At 49.7% G+C, this 15,641-nt stretch overlaps 1 protein-coding gene across 6 annotated transcripts in view; it reads right to left on the bottom strand.

Annotated features, from left to right (window-relative positions):
- LOC130356372 (acidic mammalian chitinase-like) overlaps nucleotides 1-15,641 on the bottom strand; it is a 101,142-nt gene that overhangs the window by 28,217 nt on the left and 57,284 nt on the right. The window contains exon 1 of one of the 6 annotated variants that reach the window (XM_056557811.1): nucleotides 8,996-9,053. The exons of the other annotated variants lie outside the window; for them this stretch is intronic. Coding sequence (XP_056413786.1) covers nucleotides 8,996-8,999 — 4 coding nt within the window. The 5' untranslated portion in view covers nucleotides 9,000-9,053. Of the gene's footprint in view, nucleotides 1-8,995; nucleotides 9,054-15,641 lie in introns of those variants that run through there. 6 annotated transcript variants of the gene reach the window in all.

The raw sequence follows: 15,641 nt of genomic DNA on the forward strand, positions 1-15,641 counted from the left end.
GGTTCAGGTCCTGCTCCATGTCTACCTGCTGCTGATGAGTTGTTTCACTATGCGGGTGAAGAAAGCTACTCATCAGCGACTGTAGATTGAGCTGTTACTGCTCCTCCCACCCCTCCCCTCCCCAGCAGCCATGGCAGTGGAAGGTGAGCGCAGAGGGCCCCCCGAGTCAGACCTGCGAGTGGATGGACCATGTGGTCAATAGGCATCAGCCAACTGACTACGTAGAATGTCTCTGTAGTAGGTCAGTTTGTCCTCCCTCTCTGGTGGGTGTAAAAAAGGCCCCCATTTTGGGACGGTAGTGAGGGTCTAATAAGGTGGACATCCAGAAGTCCTCCCGCTGACGAATTTTGACAATTCGGGGGTCACTATGCAAGCAACTGAGCATGCATCGTGCCGTTTGCACCAGTGACTCGGAGGGACTACCTGCCTCCATCTCCACTGCATACTGCCATGATGTGTCTGGGTCCTCTGTCTCAACTGCCTCATAAGCCTCCAGCTCCTCTGGCTGCTCCTGCTCCTCCTCTCCTGTCCGAAGACTAGAAACACCGGCCATATCATCCAACCTAAACTGTGCTCCGCTCTGCCCCTCATCCTCCTCCTCCAGTTCAGCCCCCACAGGGCTCATGTAGCCTTGAGATGTAGGCGCAACGTCTCCATTGCCTCAACCAGCCATGGTTTCAATCATTTGTTGTAGGAAATGTAGGAGTGGAATTATGTTGTTCATGACGTAATCCAGACGACTCACAAATAATGTAGCTTCCTCAAAGGGCCTCAGCAAACGGCAGGTGTCACATATGAGCTGCCACTGGTTCACATTGAAGTTACACAGGGGAGTGCTCCTATCTGCTTGGATCATCAAGAAATCGGTGATGGCTTTTCTTTGTTCGCATAGTCTGTCCAACATATGCAGGGTGGAATTCCAACGTGTGGCAACGTCACAAATAAGACTATGTTGTGGGATACCGTTTTGGCGCTGCAGTTCAAGGAAGGTGTGCTTGGCGGTGTACGAGTGGCTGAAGTGCATGCACAGTTTCCTTGCCATTTTCAGGATGTTTTGCAAATGGGGTGAAGACTTGAGGAAGTGCTTGACAACCAGATTCAACACATGTGCCATGCAGGGCGCATGTTTCACGCTTCCTTGTCGCAGCGCGGACACAATGTTCTTCCCATTGTCTGGCACCATGGTTCCCATTTCCAGATTTCGTGGAGTAAGCCATACTCGTATTTCTTTACGAAGGAACTTTAGCAGTTCCTCCCCTGTGTGACTCCGTTCGCCAAGGCAAACCATGTGAAGAACAGCTTGACACTGCCGTGCCCTACACACGATACGATGAAGGGCCGCCGAGATTTGGACGTGCAGTGGAGGCCGAGGACACGGTGGAGCATGAGGAGGCGGCGTCGCACACTGTAACAGGACCAACTGCCTGGGAGCGAGAGCGTGGAGGAGGAAGCGGTGTGACCTGTCCAAGTTGCTGTTGTGGCTGTGCAGGAACCACATTTACCCAGTGAGCCGTAAAAGACAAGTATTGTCCAGGCCCGTAGTTACAGCTCCACACGTCGGTGCTGCCGTGCACTTTTGAACACACCGACAGGCTCAAGGACTGGCCCACCTTCTCTTGTACAAACTTATGCAGGGCTGGTACTGCCTTCTTTGGAAAGAAATGACGGCTTGGGACTCTCCACCTCGGCTCGGCACAAGCCATCAATTCTCTGAAAGGTGCAGAGTCCACCACTTGAAAAGGGAAGGACTGCCACACCAGCAAATTGGACAGGAGCACATTCAACTTCTGCGCCATTGGATGAGTGGGCGCATACTGTTGTCTCTTGGACATGGCTTCGCCGATAGATTGTTGTCGCAATGGCTGACTAATAGCGGGAGAAGCAGGAGCAACAGAAGGAGGGTTTGACACACAGCTCCCTTCGGCTGAGGTGGTGGAGCCTTGGCTGGATGAAGGAGGGTGCGGATGGCCACTGGGTGATGCAGCAGGCTGGACCACTACATCGGAGCCACGGTTCTCCCAGGCCGCTTTATGGTGGCGAAGCATGTGTTGACGCAGGGCCTTGGTGCTGACATTGGGACCCTGGCCACGCTTCACCTTCTGCCGAAAGATCATGTATGTGGCTACGTGAACCTCCTCCGGATGCCTTATGAAAAACTTCCACACCACCGAGTAGCTGATTTTCCCACCCACAGTCCGCACTAATTGACTGCTACTGGCACCGTCTGCAGGAACCCCTGTTCCACTACCTCCCGGAAAGGTAGGCTGCCGCAAAGCAAGTGGTCTCCCCCGGGCACGCTTGGCTCCTGAATTTCCACTACTGCCACCACGCTGACTGCCAACCGTGCTACCGCCTTGCTGCCTCAAGGGCAACCTGCAACTCCCTTCTCCTGATGATGATGATGAAGCCCCTTCTGCACCCGGCTCCCAATTGCGATCGGCTTCATCATCATCAACAGTTGTGTGCACGTCACTGATGTCCTCCTCAGGTTCCCCAACAGTGTCTGCTTCAGGACCCTGAACACTTGCAACACCCCCTTCCACGTCACTCTCCGCATCACTACTTGGCCGCCTAGCGGAGCAAGCGGTGCATGTCTCCTCGGCTTCTTGGCTGTCCAGTAGCTGCTGACTGTCCTCTATTGGATCGTCCTCAGTAAATAGTGGAGCTGAACCCACAGCATAAGATACTTCTTTAGGAGAGGGAACAGCATAGGACAAAGGCAATGGGAGGACACGGACTGCTCCGGGGCCATGCCAACTGAGGGTTGTGTCTGAGGAACCCACCGACTGTTGACGGGGGGTGTCAGATGTCACTTGTGATGATGTGGATGAGCGTGTTAACCAATTGACGACAGCAGATGGGTTGCTGGTGGAGACACGACCGCTGGCTGATAACGGGAGCTCAGGTCTCTAGCTGCGACTCCTGCTGCCACTCGCCCCAAGTCTGCTGCCAACTCTGCCTGGAATATTTAGGCCTCTGCCACTCCTCTGTGCACGTCCTGGCACTTCTCTGCCTGACATACTTAGTGCGTTTATGAGGGTATTACAATATGCTACACTACTCTTTTAACAGTATTTGTCTAGAACAGCAGCAGGTGATTACTTACGGATGTCCTTGAACAGTATGTAGGCCCTTGACAGATTAACAGGTATTAAATGGTACAATACTTGGATGTACCTATGCGGTATGCACTGATGAGGGCAGTAATATGCCTAACTATTAGCAGAAAAAACTCTGTATTTTTGTAATACACCAGCCGGTGGATACTATTGTTTGGACTTTGACGGTATGGAGCACCTTGACAGCTTAACAGGTACTAAATGGTACAATACTTGGATGTACGTATGCGGTATGCACTGGTGAGGGCCTATTAGCAGAAAAAACTCTGTATTTTTGTAAAACACCAGCCGGTGGATACTATTGTTTGGACTTTGACGATTTGGAGGACCTTGACAGCTACTAAATGGTACAATACTTGGATGTACGTATGCGGTATGCACTGATGATGGAAGTAATATGCCTAACTATTAGCAGAAAAAACTCAGTATTTTTGTAATACACCAGCTGGTAGATACTATTGTTTGGACTTTGACGGTATGGAGCATCTTGACAGCTTAACAGGTACTAAATGGTACAATACTTGCATGTACCTATGCGGTATGCACTGATGAGGGCAGTTATATATGCGTAACTATACGCAGAAAAAACTGTTTAAAAAAAAAAAAAAAACAGCCGGTGAATAGTATTGTTTGGACTTGCACAGTATGTAGCCAGCCCCTTGACAGATTAACTGGTAAAAAATGGTGCAAATGCACTACAGTCCACTGAACAATCATGTATTTCTGAACAGCAGCAGGACCCAACAGTGCAGCACCACAAAAAAGAAATCCAGGGATTAAACCCTAAATTGCACTCTCACACAATTCTGAGCAGCAGAAGTTTTGTTGACGGTTTGGAGCAACTTGACAGCTACTAAATGGTACAATACTTGGATGTACGTATGCGGTATGCACTGATGAGGGAAGTAATATGCCTAACTATTAGCAGAAAAAACTCTGTATTTTTCTAAAACACCAGCCGGTGGATACTATTGTTTGGACTTTGATGGTTTGGAGCACCTTGACAGCTACTAAATGGTACAATACTTGGATGTACCTATGCGGTATGCACTGATGAGGGCAGTAATCTGTCACACAATTCTGAGCAGCAGAAGTTTTGTGGAGCAAACAAAAATAAACTCAATTGGGCTGAACAATGAGGAGATAAGATGCTTCAGAAAGTTCAGGCAGCTTGGAGATCTGTATGAAGCAGCTGACAGCTATCTGCCCTCTCTGCTGCAATGCTCAATAACGTGAATAGGAGGTTTAGCAATCAATGATCCTTTTCAGTGTAACAGCACAGCCCTCTGCCCTCCTGCCTTTCCCTAATGCTGATGTGACTAGCAGTTGCAGTGTAACGCTGTGGTATGAACTATTCACACACACACAGTCCCGTCCTCTCCATCTGAGTGCATAGATAAATGAAGAGAGGCAATATGGCCGCCGATTATATAGGGTTTGTGACATCACAGGGGTCACTGAACACTGATAGGCTGCATCTCACATGTGATTCAGGGTCAGCCCGCCTACCTTCATTCCCGCCGCTGTTTCCCGCCCTTCCATAATCCCCGGCCCCATGTACTCACATGTGGATCCGCCATCTTAGGTCCCCAATAGCATGGAACGCTGTAAAATGGAGTTTAATGAAGCGATTCGAGCGATAGAATCGCGGCGATATTCGTATTCGTTGCGAATCGAATTTTTCATGAAATTCGTAATGAATTCTTGTTCGTCAACTTCGATTCGCTCATCTCTAATGGCCGTAAATGTTGGCATCTCTGAAATTTTTCTAGAAAATTACGTATTTCTCATAGAAAAGGATTGCAGTAACACATGTTTTGCTATACACATGTTTATTCCCTTTGTGTGTATTGGAACGAAACCAAAAAAGGGAGGAAAAAAAGCAAATTGGACATAATGTCAAACCAAACTCCAAAAATGGTCTGGACAAACTTATTGACATTAGAGAAAGAAAACAAATGTGCTCTCCTAGTGTAGAGGTATTAGGTAAGCGAGTGCCCACAAATGGGTTGAAATCTGCTTACCAGAAAATGTTGCGCTGCAGACGCAACACCTTGGATTGCACATAGTATCACAATGAAGACTGAGGTCAGCTGGCTGGGGCGTCCTTCTCAAGTGGCTCTGGGTCACTTCAGTGTTGAATGAACATCAATTGGATAGGCATCCGAAAAATAGGACTCTTCCAGGTGCTTCTGCGTGGTTTGGAATGACAGTCCAAACCACGCAGGATGGATACAGGAACAGTCACTTTATTTGTATTGGGCAAAATTATTGGCACCCTTTCAAAATTGGGGATGAATAAAATTTTTATAGCATGTGATGCTCCTTTAAACTCACCTGGGAGCAAGTAACAGGTGTGGGCAATATAAAAATCACACCTGAAAGCAATTAAAAAGGAGAGAAGTTCACTTAGTCTTTGCATTGTATGTCTGTGTGTGCCACACTAAGCATGGACAACAGAAAGAGGAGACGAGAACTTCTGAGGACTTGGACCTTGAGATTGTTGATATTTTTCCACAATTTTGGTTCCCATCTCCAGAAATCTAGATTTGCCTCTGTCCACAGTACACAACATTATCAAGAAATTTGCAACCCATGGCACTGTAGCTAATTTCCCTGGGAGTGGACGGAAGAGAAAAATTGATGAAAGGTGTCAATGCAGTATGGTCCGGTTGGTGGATAAGCAGCCCCAAACAGGTTCCAAAGATATTCAAGCTGTCCTGCAGGCTCAGGGAGCATCAGTGTAAGCTCGAATTATCCATCAACATTTAAATGAAATTAAACACTATGGCAGGAGACCCAGGAGGACCCCACTGCTGACACAGAGACATAAAAATGCAAGACTACATTTTGCCAAAATGAACTTGAGGAAGCCAAAATCCTTCTGGGAAAATGTCTTGTGGACAGATGAGACTAAGATAAAGATTTTTGGTGAGGCACATCATTGTACTGTTTACCGAAAACGCAATTGAGGACTACAGAGAAAAGAACACAGTACCTACAGTGAAATATGGTTCAATGATGTTTTGGGGTTGTTTTGCTGCCTCAGGCACTGGGTGCCTTGAATGTGTGAACGGCATCATGAAATCTGAAGATTTCCAACGGATTTAGGGTCGCACTGTACAGCCCAGTTTCAGAAAGCTGTGTTTGCTTCCCAGATCTTGGGTCTTCCAGCAGGACAATGACCCCAAACATACATCAAAAAGCACCCAAGAAATGGATGGCAACAAAGCGCTGGTGTAACATCCGCGGCCGCATGCGAACCCCAGCCTATCACTCACCTCCCTGTCCTCGCAGCCCAGGTGCGCGTGCCCCTGCCTCCTAGGCCGTGCACACGCGCAGGAGCGCTCAATCTTAAAGGGCCAGTGCTCAATTAATCAAAGTGTCTACACTTGTCTCCTGTTCTTAAATATCAGCTCCTCCTTTGTTTCCATTGCCATTTTGAAAGTCCTGTGTCTCAGTTACTGTGTACCTGTTCCTTGCTTCCTTCCTACCCTGCACCTGTGTTTCTGCCCTGACCTACTGCCATCATGCCACGTCCTGCCAGTTTCCCTCTATGCCACGCCACCTCCCAGCTACCTGTGTGGACGAGTCGTGCCAGGGTTAGAAACCTGGGTGCCGCCTGCTGCAGCAAGACCATCCCGCTTTGCGGCAGGCTCTGGTGAAAACCAGCGGCACCTTAGACTCCGCTCCCTGGCACAGCTCAAGTCATCATCCACACAGGCCCAGAGGATCCACCACCTGCTGTGACCATAAAAGTAAGATCTGGCCATGGATACCGCCAGGGTGCATTCGCCAGATGTCTTGAATCTTTGCACTGTCGTGGCCCAGCAGTCGCAGCAGTTAACTCATCAGGTGCAACAACTGGATCAACTTTCAGCCATGGTGCAACACCTCCTTGTCACTCAGCAGCAACAACAGCAGCAGCAGCCACCTGTTGCTGAGCCTCCTTCTGTGTCTGCAGCTTCCTCCGGAACCAAACTTCATCTGTCCTTGCCTTCAAAGTTTGACGGAGATCCCAAGCTGTGTAGAGGCTTTGTGACACAGTGCTCTATCCATCTTGAACTCATGGCGGATTTGTTCCCGACAGAGCGTGCTAAAGGGGTGTTTGTGTTCAGTCTACTGTCTGGAAAAGCCTTGGCCTGGGCTACTCCTCTCTGGGATCATAGTGATCCGGTCTCCTTGAACCTGTCAGCCTTCCTTACAGAATTCCGCAATGCATTTGAAGAACCCGCACGAGCCTACTCTGCCGAGATGGCACTACTGAACCTCTGCCAAGGGAACTCCTCTGTTGGCGACTATGACGTTCAGTTCCGCACTCTTGCCTCAGAACTTTCATGGAACGACGAGGCCTTATGTGCTACTTTTAAAAAAGGACTTTCCTCTAGAATCAAGGATGCTCTCGCTGCACGAGATTCTCCGGCTAACCTAAGCAAACTTATCCATTTAGCCACTTGAATTGATGTACGTTTTGCCGAGAGGCAGGAGTAACTTCCTTTGGAAAAAGAACCTGCCCGAACACGGCGATTACGTCATCTGGCACCCGTGTTCCAACATCCAACTCTACTCTCTACTTTGCCTCTTACCGAAGAGGCTATGGAAGTGGACCGTTTTCACTTAACGCAGCAAGAAAAATCCCGTCGGCGCAATGAGAATTTGTACCTATATTGTGCCAGACTGGAGAACTTTCTCAAACACTGTTCTATACATCCTGTTCCGGGAGAATGCTCTCATCTAGGACAAGTTAGAGTGGCATCCCTTGATGTGAATATTTCCTCTCCTCGCTTGACCACCCCGGATCAAGTGTTTACCCCTGCCAAGACTTCTTTCATTGCTTCTGCTCCTTTGGACTCCGGTTCCACAGTTAACTTAATTGGTGCCTCCCAGGTCCATAAACACCATCTTCCAGTGTCTAATCTTGCCAAGCCCTTCTACATCTCTTCTGTTAATGGACAAAATCTGAACTGTAAGGTGCAATTTCGCACAGAACCACTCGACATACATGTAGGAAATTTGCATAAGGAAAAAATTGAGTTCTATGTGCTACCACATTGTACTTCGGAGCTTCTTCTTGGTCTTCCTTGGTTTCAATGTCATTCTCCACATGCAGCTATCCTATAAATGAATATGGTTAACACTTCTATATGTTAATGCTCAAACTTCTCATCTATTTTCCATAACCCCCTATTAAGCACTATGGGGGAGATTTATCAAGCTGTTCCCGTCTTTTTTTTTTGCTGTAAAATGGCGCATAGTTGTGTATTTTTTGCTATTTGCGCCATTTTTTTGCGCCTTTTTCATATATGCCATTTTAACATAAATGACTGGGAGAAGCAGAATTCTGTTTTGACATAGGCAGTGGAATATATTTACTATATGCGCCTTTTTAACCACATAGGGACCCAGTGCGTACTGGTATGCCTTTGGTCCCTGGTACTTAAGGACCCAGGGAGTACCTGTACGCCAGTGGGAATTTCGGTCCCCGCCCCGCGCCGGGCGGGGACCGGACCAGGGTGACTGCTGAAATCGATCAGCAGGCACCCCGCGCAAATGCCCATGGGGGTCATCAGACCCCCCACATGTTGGCGATCACCGCAGATCGCAGATGAATTCAGGTGTTCTTAGGTCCTACTGGTCTATAGTGACCCGGTGACCCGGAATATAAGGGGGATCGCGGTTGTCCATGACAGCCACGATCCCCCGGAAGGGATAGGAGTGAGGTGCCACCCCTCTTATCCCTGCTATTGGTCTTCAAGATGCGACGCCCAATAGCAGATCGGGGGCGGGGTTAACTTTCGGTTTCCCCGTACTGCCCACCCACAATAGGCGGGGCAGAACGGGGAAACCGACAGGGACCGGCGCCGGAGTCCACTTACCCATCTGCGGAGACTGTGGGCTGAGATCGGGCCGGGGATCGGCGGAAGAAGAGGACGGCGATGCGACTCCCTGGATCCTACGGAAGCCGGTGAGTTGCTTAGCAACAACTGGAAGGCTACAGTCTGAGACCACTATACAGTGGTCTCTAAACTGTAGCCCTCCAGATGTTGCAAAACTACAACTCCCAGCATGCCCAGACAGTTGTTTGCTGTGTGGGCATGCTGGGATTTGTAGTTTTGCAACATCTGGAGGGCCACAGTTTGGAGATCACCGTTCAGTGGTCTCTAAACTGTAGCCCTCCAGATGTTGCAAAACTACAACTCCCAGCGTGCCCAGACAGTTGTTTGCTGTGTGGGCATGCTGGGATTTGTAGTTTTGCAACATCTGGAGGGCCACAGTTTGGAGATCACCGTTCAGTGGTCTCTAAACTGTAGCCCTCCAGATGTTGCAAAACTGCTAATCCCATCATGCCCAAACAGCAAACAGCTGTCTTGGCATGCTGGGAGTTGTAGTTGCATACCTCCAGCTGTTGCATTACTTGCAACAGCTGGAGGCACACTGGTTGGAAAATACTGAGCTAGGTAACTGAAGGTTTTCCAACCAGTGGGCCTCCAGCTGTTTCAAAAGTACAACTCCCAGCATGCACAGTCAGTTAGTACATGCTGGGAGTTGTAGTTTTGAAACAGCTGGAGGTTTGCCCCTCCCCCCCCCCATGTGAATGTACAGGGTACATTCACACGCGTGAGTTTACAAGTAGGGTCTGCAGCAAATTTTTCGCCGCAGCGCGAACTCCTAGCGGGAAACTCGCCGTAAACGCCCGCCAGTGTGAATGTACCCTAAAAACACTACACTAACACAAAATGAAGGGTAAAACACTACATATACACCCCGTTACACTGCCCCCCCCCCCAATAAAAATGAAAAACGTATTGTACGGCAGTGTTTCCAAAATGGAGCCTCCAGCTGTTGCAAAACAACAACTCCCAGCATTTCCGAACAGCCACGGACTGTCCAGGCATGCTGGGAGTTTAGCAACAGCCGGAGGCACCCATATGTCCACCCCTATGCAATCCCTAACTTAGTCCTCAAATGTCATTTTTCAATTGCACAGCCCACTGTTCCAAAGATCTGTCAAACGCCAGTGGGGTGTAAATACTCACTGCACCTCTTATTAAATTCTGTGAGGGGTGTGGTTTCCAAAATGGGGTCAAATGTGGGGGGTCCATTGTTCTGGCACCACGGGGGGGCTTTGTAAACGCACATGGCCCCCGACTTCCATTCCAAATAAATTCTCTTTCAAAAAGCTCAATGGCGCTCCTTCTCTTCTGAGCATTGTAGTGCGCCAGCAGAGCACTTGACGTCCACACATGGGGTATTTCCATACTCAGAAGAAATAGGGTAAACAATTTTGTGGGTGATTTTCTCCTGTTACCCCTTGTAAAAATGTAAAATTTGGGGGGGAAAAATGCACTTTAGTGAAATTATTTTTTTCATTTACACATCCAACTTTTTTTTGCTGTCCTGGCACCATAGGGGCTTCCTAAATGCGACATGCCCCCCAAAAACCATTTCAGCAAAATTTGCTTTCCAAAAGCCAAATGTGAGCATTGTAGTTTGCCCACAGAGCATTTTACGTCTTAGCATGGGGTATTTATATACACAGAAGAGATGGGGTTAAAAATTCCCCGGCTGCGGGAGTCTGCAGACAGCTGGGGAGGCTACATTTGTGTTTGTACTACAACCCTTATCATGGATCAGACTTTGTTTCATGATGGGGGTTGCAGTACAGGGGCTGAGAAATTGATCGCACCAAGTCTCACCGGGCTGGGAGCCCTGAATGGCCGGTACTGAGGAGCCAATCAGGGATCTCAGCAGGGAATTTAAAAATGAACGATGTGATGGGACATGACATACGTATATTAAAAGTGTGGTGGGGGGGCAAGATGTATAGCACTATATATCTAGCTCCCCCAGCGCATTATAAAAATATACCCCCGCTGCGCATTAAGAAGGTAATGACCCCCGCTGGCGCTTTTAGATATATATACAGTAACCCCCCGACATGCGATGGCCCCGACATATGATCAAATCGACATACGATGGCCTCTCAGAGGCCATCGCATGTCGATGTCAGCATCGACATACAATGCTTTTATATGTCGGGGCCATCGCATTAACTGCTATCCGACAGCGCAAAATGCTTTAGCCGCTGTCGGATAGCAGTTTAAGCATCCCGGACAGGTTTGCTTACCTATCCCCGCTGCTCCGGGTCCACTTCGAGATCCTCCGCTGTCTTCTGTATCTTCTCCAGGATCCGGGCCTCGCTTTCCGGCGTCGTTATTACGTCGCTGTGCACGCCGTGCCGGCGCAGCAGCGTAATAACGTCACCAGAAAGCGAGGCCCGGACCGTGCAGAAGATGCGGAAGAAGCTGGAGGATCCCGAAGTAGACCCGGAGCAGCGGAACAGCATCGGGAGCGGTGAGGATGCGGTCCGGAGCAGCGGGGACATGCGAGTATAACTTCCTATACTTTACATTGCACGAATCTCTCAACATACGATGGATTCGACAAACGATGGGTCGTTTGGAACTAATTACCATCGTATGTTGAGGGACCACTGTATATACCCCCTCATCGGCCGGGCAGCTGCTGATTGCACTGCTGACAGATATACATGTCACATATAGCGCATTTGTCTTAATTTTCCATTGCAGCGCTATATGTGACAAGTATATCTGTCAGCAGCGAATCCAGCAGCCGCCAGCCAGATGAAGCTGATAGATATACTATTCATTCATAGAGCAGCGGCTGCATATGTATATAGATGTGCTGGGGGCAGACATATAGCGTTATCTGCCCCCCACAGTGCATCTATATACATATGCAGCCGCCGCGCTATGAATGAATCTGTCAGCATCACTTGTCACATATAGCACATTTGTGCAGCCGCCCAGCCGATGATGCTGACATATATACTGCCAAGGAAAATGCCACAGCCAGTAGTCAGGATGGAATTAGGAGAACGACCAGAGCTCACAGTAATGTGGTGCCCCCTCCCCCGTCCTCAGCTGGGAGCGGCAAAGCTTCCAGCAAAAGCCCTGCAAGGAAAAGAAGCTCTTCCAGGCAGAGGAGTGCAGTGAAGGCAGCTGTCTCTGGATCCTCAGTACCCCAGCAATGGGGGGTAAAGGGGTACAGAGAATCACTGGAAACTTTTGGATCGAGAATCCATGCAAAGATGGCTGAATATGAACAGCTTGGAAAGCAGCTTCGTGGCCTTAGAGAAGATCTAAAGTTTGCCATTTATCAAGCGGATCAGGCACCTAAAGCAAAGAGATCAGCATTCAACATCAAGGTGAGATCTCTGAGGAAAGAGGTGGAGGAGCTTGTGAGGAGGAGATCAGACATTGTGGAGGGTGCTGGGTTTCTTAGTGAGAAGCTAATTCATGAATAGAGGTTCTCCAGCATGAGGGCCTCCAGAGGTTGTGAAAGTCACCAAGATGAGGATTGCCGCAGTGAGGAGGAGGAGATGGAGGAAGGTGAAGGAGGTGAGGAGGGCAATGTGAGTGAGGGGGATATGGACACTGTATCGGTATGTGCCACCATTGCTACCCCTGACCCCCCACTTACCCTGAGTGCAGACTATATAAACCCGGCTCAGGTGGCCTTAACTCTCTCCAGTGAGGATGATGATGGCAGTGACTGCGGTGAAGGCAGCGGCTTGGCAGACGGGGGTCTCCTGCGGGCGATTGTTATGCAGGAGTCCCCCACCCGTCTAGAAAATTTTTCTTTTGGAGACCATTTGGGCCCAGAAGAGAAGAGGAGGAATAAAAAAGTGAAGGGCAAGAAAAGAAAGAAAACTAAGGGACAAGTGAAGTTTGTCTTTTTTCCCTTCCAGAAGTCTGGGTCGGCTTAAAAGTCGGTTCAGGGTGCTGGGTCCCCCAACCTGCCAGACCCCGTTTCTGTAGTGGAGCGGGGCCAGCATGGGGGATACAGTAGTGCATTCAAAATGGCCGTGGGTGCTATAGAAAAAAAAAGGGCACCCTCCTGTGAGGGGGGAGGGTGTCCAGTCACCAGAAAATGGCGGCAAATTCACCCGTTCGGTCGAAGTGGGCGGTACAGGTCCTGGCACTGCAGGGCACTCTCCTGTGAGGGGGGGGGGGGAGTGTCCGGGCACCGGACCTTGTTGGTTACGTGGTTCGTACCGGTTCTGGCACCAGGGGGCACTCCGCTGTAAAGGGGGAGGTTCCCTGCGCGTCGGCTGTAGCAGGCGTAGCGGGAGTGAGTCCGGAGGGACAGTCTTTTTGCGAGGGGGCGTGGCCATCTATGTCAGAGGCGGAGCCTGTGTCTGCACCCCAAGAGACAGGAAGATGGAACTATGCAGCGCCAATTCTGAAACCGGCAGCCATTAAACATGAAAAAGACCCAGCCAGCCCAGTCTGTAACACACCAAGGGAGAGTGTAGGCAAGAGTGAATGTGAGAGCAAAAATGGTAATGTGCAGAATGTGAATTATGGTGGTGTGCATGGGAGGAGTTGTGGTATCAGAGCGGATGAGGGGGGAACTTGTGGAGTGCAAGAGAGGGGTGCAAGTGGAGTGCAAGAGAGGGGTGCAAGTGGAGTGCAAGAGAGGGGTGCAAGTGGAGTACAAGTGAGGGGTGCAAGTGGGGTGCAAGTGGGGTACAAGAGAGGGGTGCAAGTAGGGTGCAGGAGAGGGGTGCAAGTGGAGTGCAAGAGAGGGGTGCAAGTGGAGTGCAAGAGAGTAGCGATAGTGGAATGGCAGAGAGAGGTGTTATGGCTGATGTTTCTGTCAAGAATAAGGGTCCTGGTTCAACTGCCCCCCCCCCCGGTAGTGGCTGCTTTTCCCAGAAGCTATGCCAGTGTCACTGCCGGGGGATCCCCATCTCCATCTGGCTCTGGGGGTCACTTGCAACAGCGCCTCCTGGAGGCTCTACAGTTCAATCCAGGTAGAGGGGAGGGGTGAGGTTGACCTGTCTTTTTGGATAGAAAGACACGGCTTAGGCGCCTTCCGAGAACAAAACGGGGAGGTGGTCTGGTCCCTCCCGAAGATGCGAAGGGGCGAAGATGCGTGTCCGCCTCGGGGAAAGGTGGTTGAGCTCCTCCTCCGGATGGAATTCAGGGCAAGTGACATCTTTGCCCTGATCCACCCCTACGGTACTTCCGAGTTTGACATCAGCTTCGCTCGGCCGGAGGGTTTGAAACTTTTCTGGTCGAACTATGAGGTGGTGTAAAGGCGATATCCCGTCAGAATTTGGTCAAGAAAGTGACCGTATGGACACATAACGAGTCACTATCTTGCTATGACATCATGACCTAGCTCAGCCGATATGGGGATGTGACGGACATGCCAAAAAAGAACTATGACGAACATGGGATCTGGTCTGGGGCCTGGACTTTTTCCGTCAAACTGAAGCGTTCGGGGTGCACTGTTGCCCACATCCCTTCAGCTGCTTTTCTTGGGAGTGACAGAATCCAAGTTTTCTAGCAGGGGCAGCCCAAGGTCTGTCCCAGGTGTGGCAGCCCCACCCACTTTAGCGCAGCTTGTACCGTGCAGGTCTGTGCACTGTGCGGTGGGGTAGGTCATCTTGCCGCATCCTGTAGGCCGATCCGGTGTCATCTGTGTGGTGTCTTAGGACACCCTTTCAGCCGTTGTCCTAGCGACTTTGCCCGTGCGACAGTCACCTTGGCTGGAGACAGCAGTAATGTTGCTTCAGCTGGGGAGGGCACGAGTGCGGGTGAAGGTGCAACAGGGTCAGTGAAGAGGAAAAGTCCCGCCAAGCTGAGGCGAGAGGCTAATCGGAGAAGAAGCAGGGAACTGGAGAGTTCCCATGTGGCAGGGGTAGCTTCTGGCCCTGCTCCAGAGGTTAGTCCTGAAACTGCTGAGGCCCTGGAGGGGAATGTGCTGGATGAGGAAATGAGGAGAATCTGTAGAGAAGAGGGCAGCAAAGCCGATCTTTCTCATTCCTCCCACTATGAAAGTGTGGTTGAGGAGGGTGAAGAGAGGCCAAAAAAGAAGGGCAATAAAGGGGGAAAGAGGAGGTCGGAGCCCTCTAGTCCCCATGCTACGGACCAGGTCCCAAGCGGAAGCTTACCTACCCCCCCTCTGATTGATCTGTCTAATCGGTACTCTGTCCTTGAAGACATCTCCTCCACTTCCTTGGAGGAGGGGGTCGAGGATGGGGTGCCTGAAGTGGGGGAGCCTCCAGTGGGAACTGGGCCCTGTCCTGATGGGGCAATTTCCTCATGGGATGGGGCGAAACCGGAGCCAGGTGGAGATGGGGATTAACCCCTTAAGGACCCGGGTTTTTTCCGTTTTTGCATTTTCGTTTTTTGCTTTTAAAAAATCATAACTCATTCAATTTTGCACCTAAAAATCCATATTATGGCCTTTTTTTTTGCGCCACCAATTCTACTTTGTAATGACGTCAGTCATTTTGCCCAAAAATCTACGGTGAAGCAGAAAAAAAAAATCATTGTGCGACAAAATTGAAAAAAAAAAACGCTTTTGTAACTTTTGGGGGCTTCCGTTTCTACATAGTACATTTGTCGGTAAAAATGACACCTTATCTTTATTCTGTAGGTCCATTCAATTAAAATGATACCCTACTTATATAGGTTTGATTTTGTC

The sequence above is a fragment of the Hyla sarda genome, chromosome 2 (assembly GCF_029499605.1).
Source record: "Hyla sarda isolate aHylSar1 chromosome 2, aHylSar1.hap1, whole genome shotgun sequence".
Lineage (NCBI taxonomy): Eukaryota > Metazoa > Chordata > Amphibia > Anura > Hylidae > Hyla > Hyla sarda.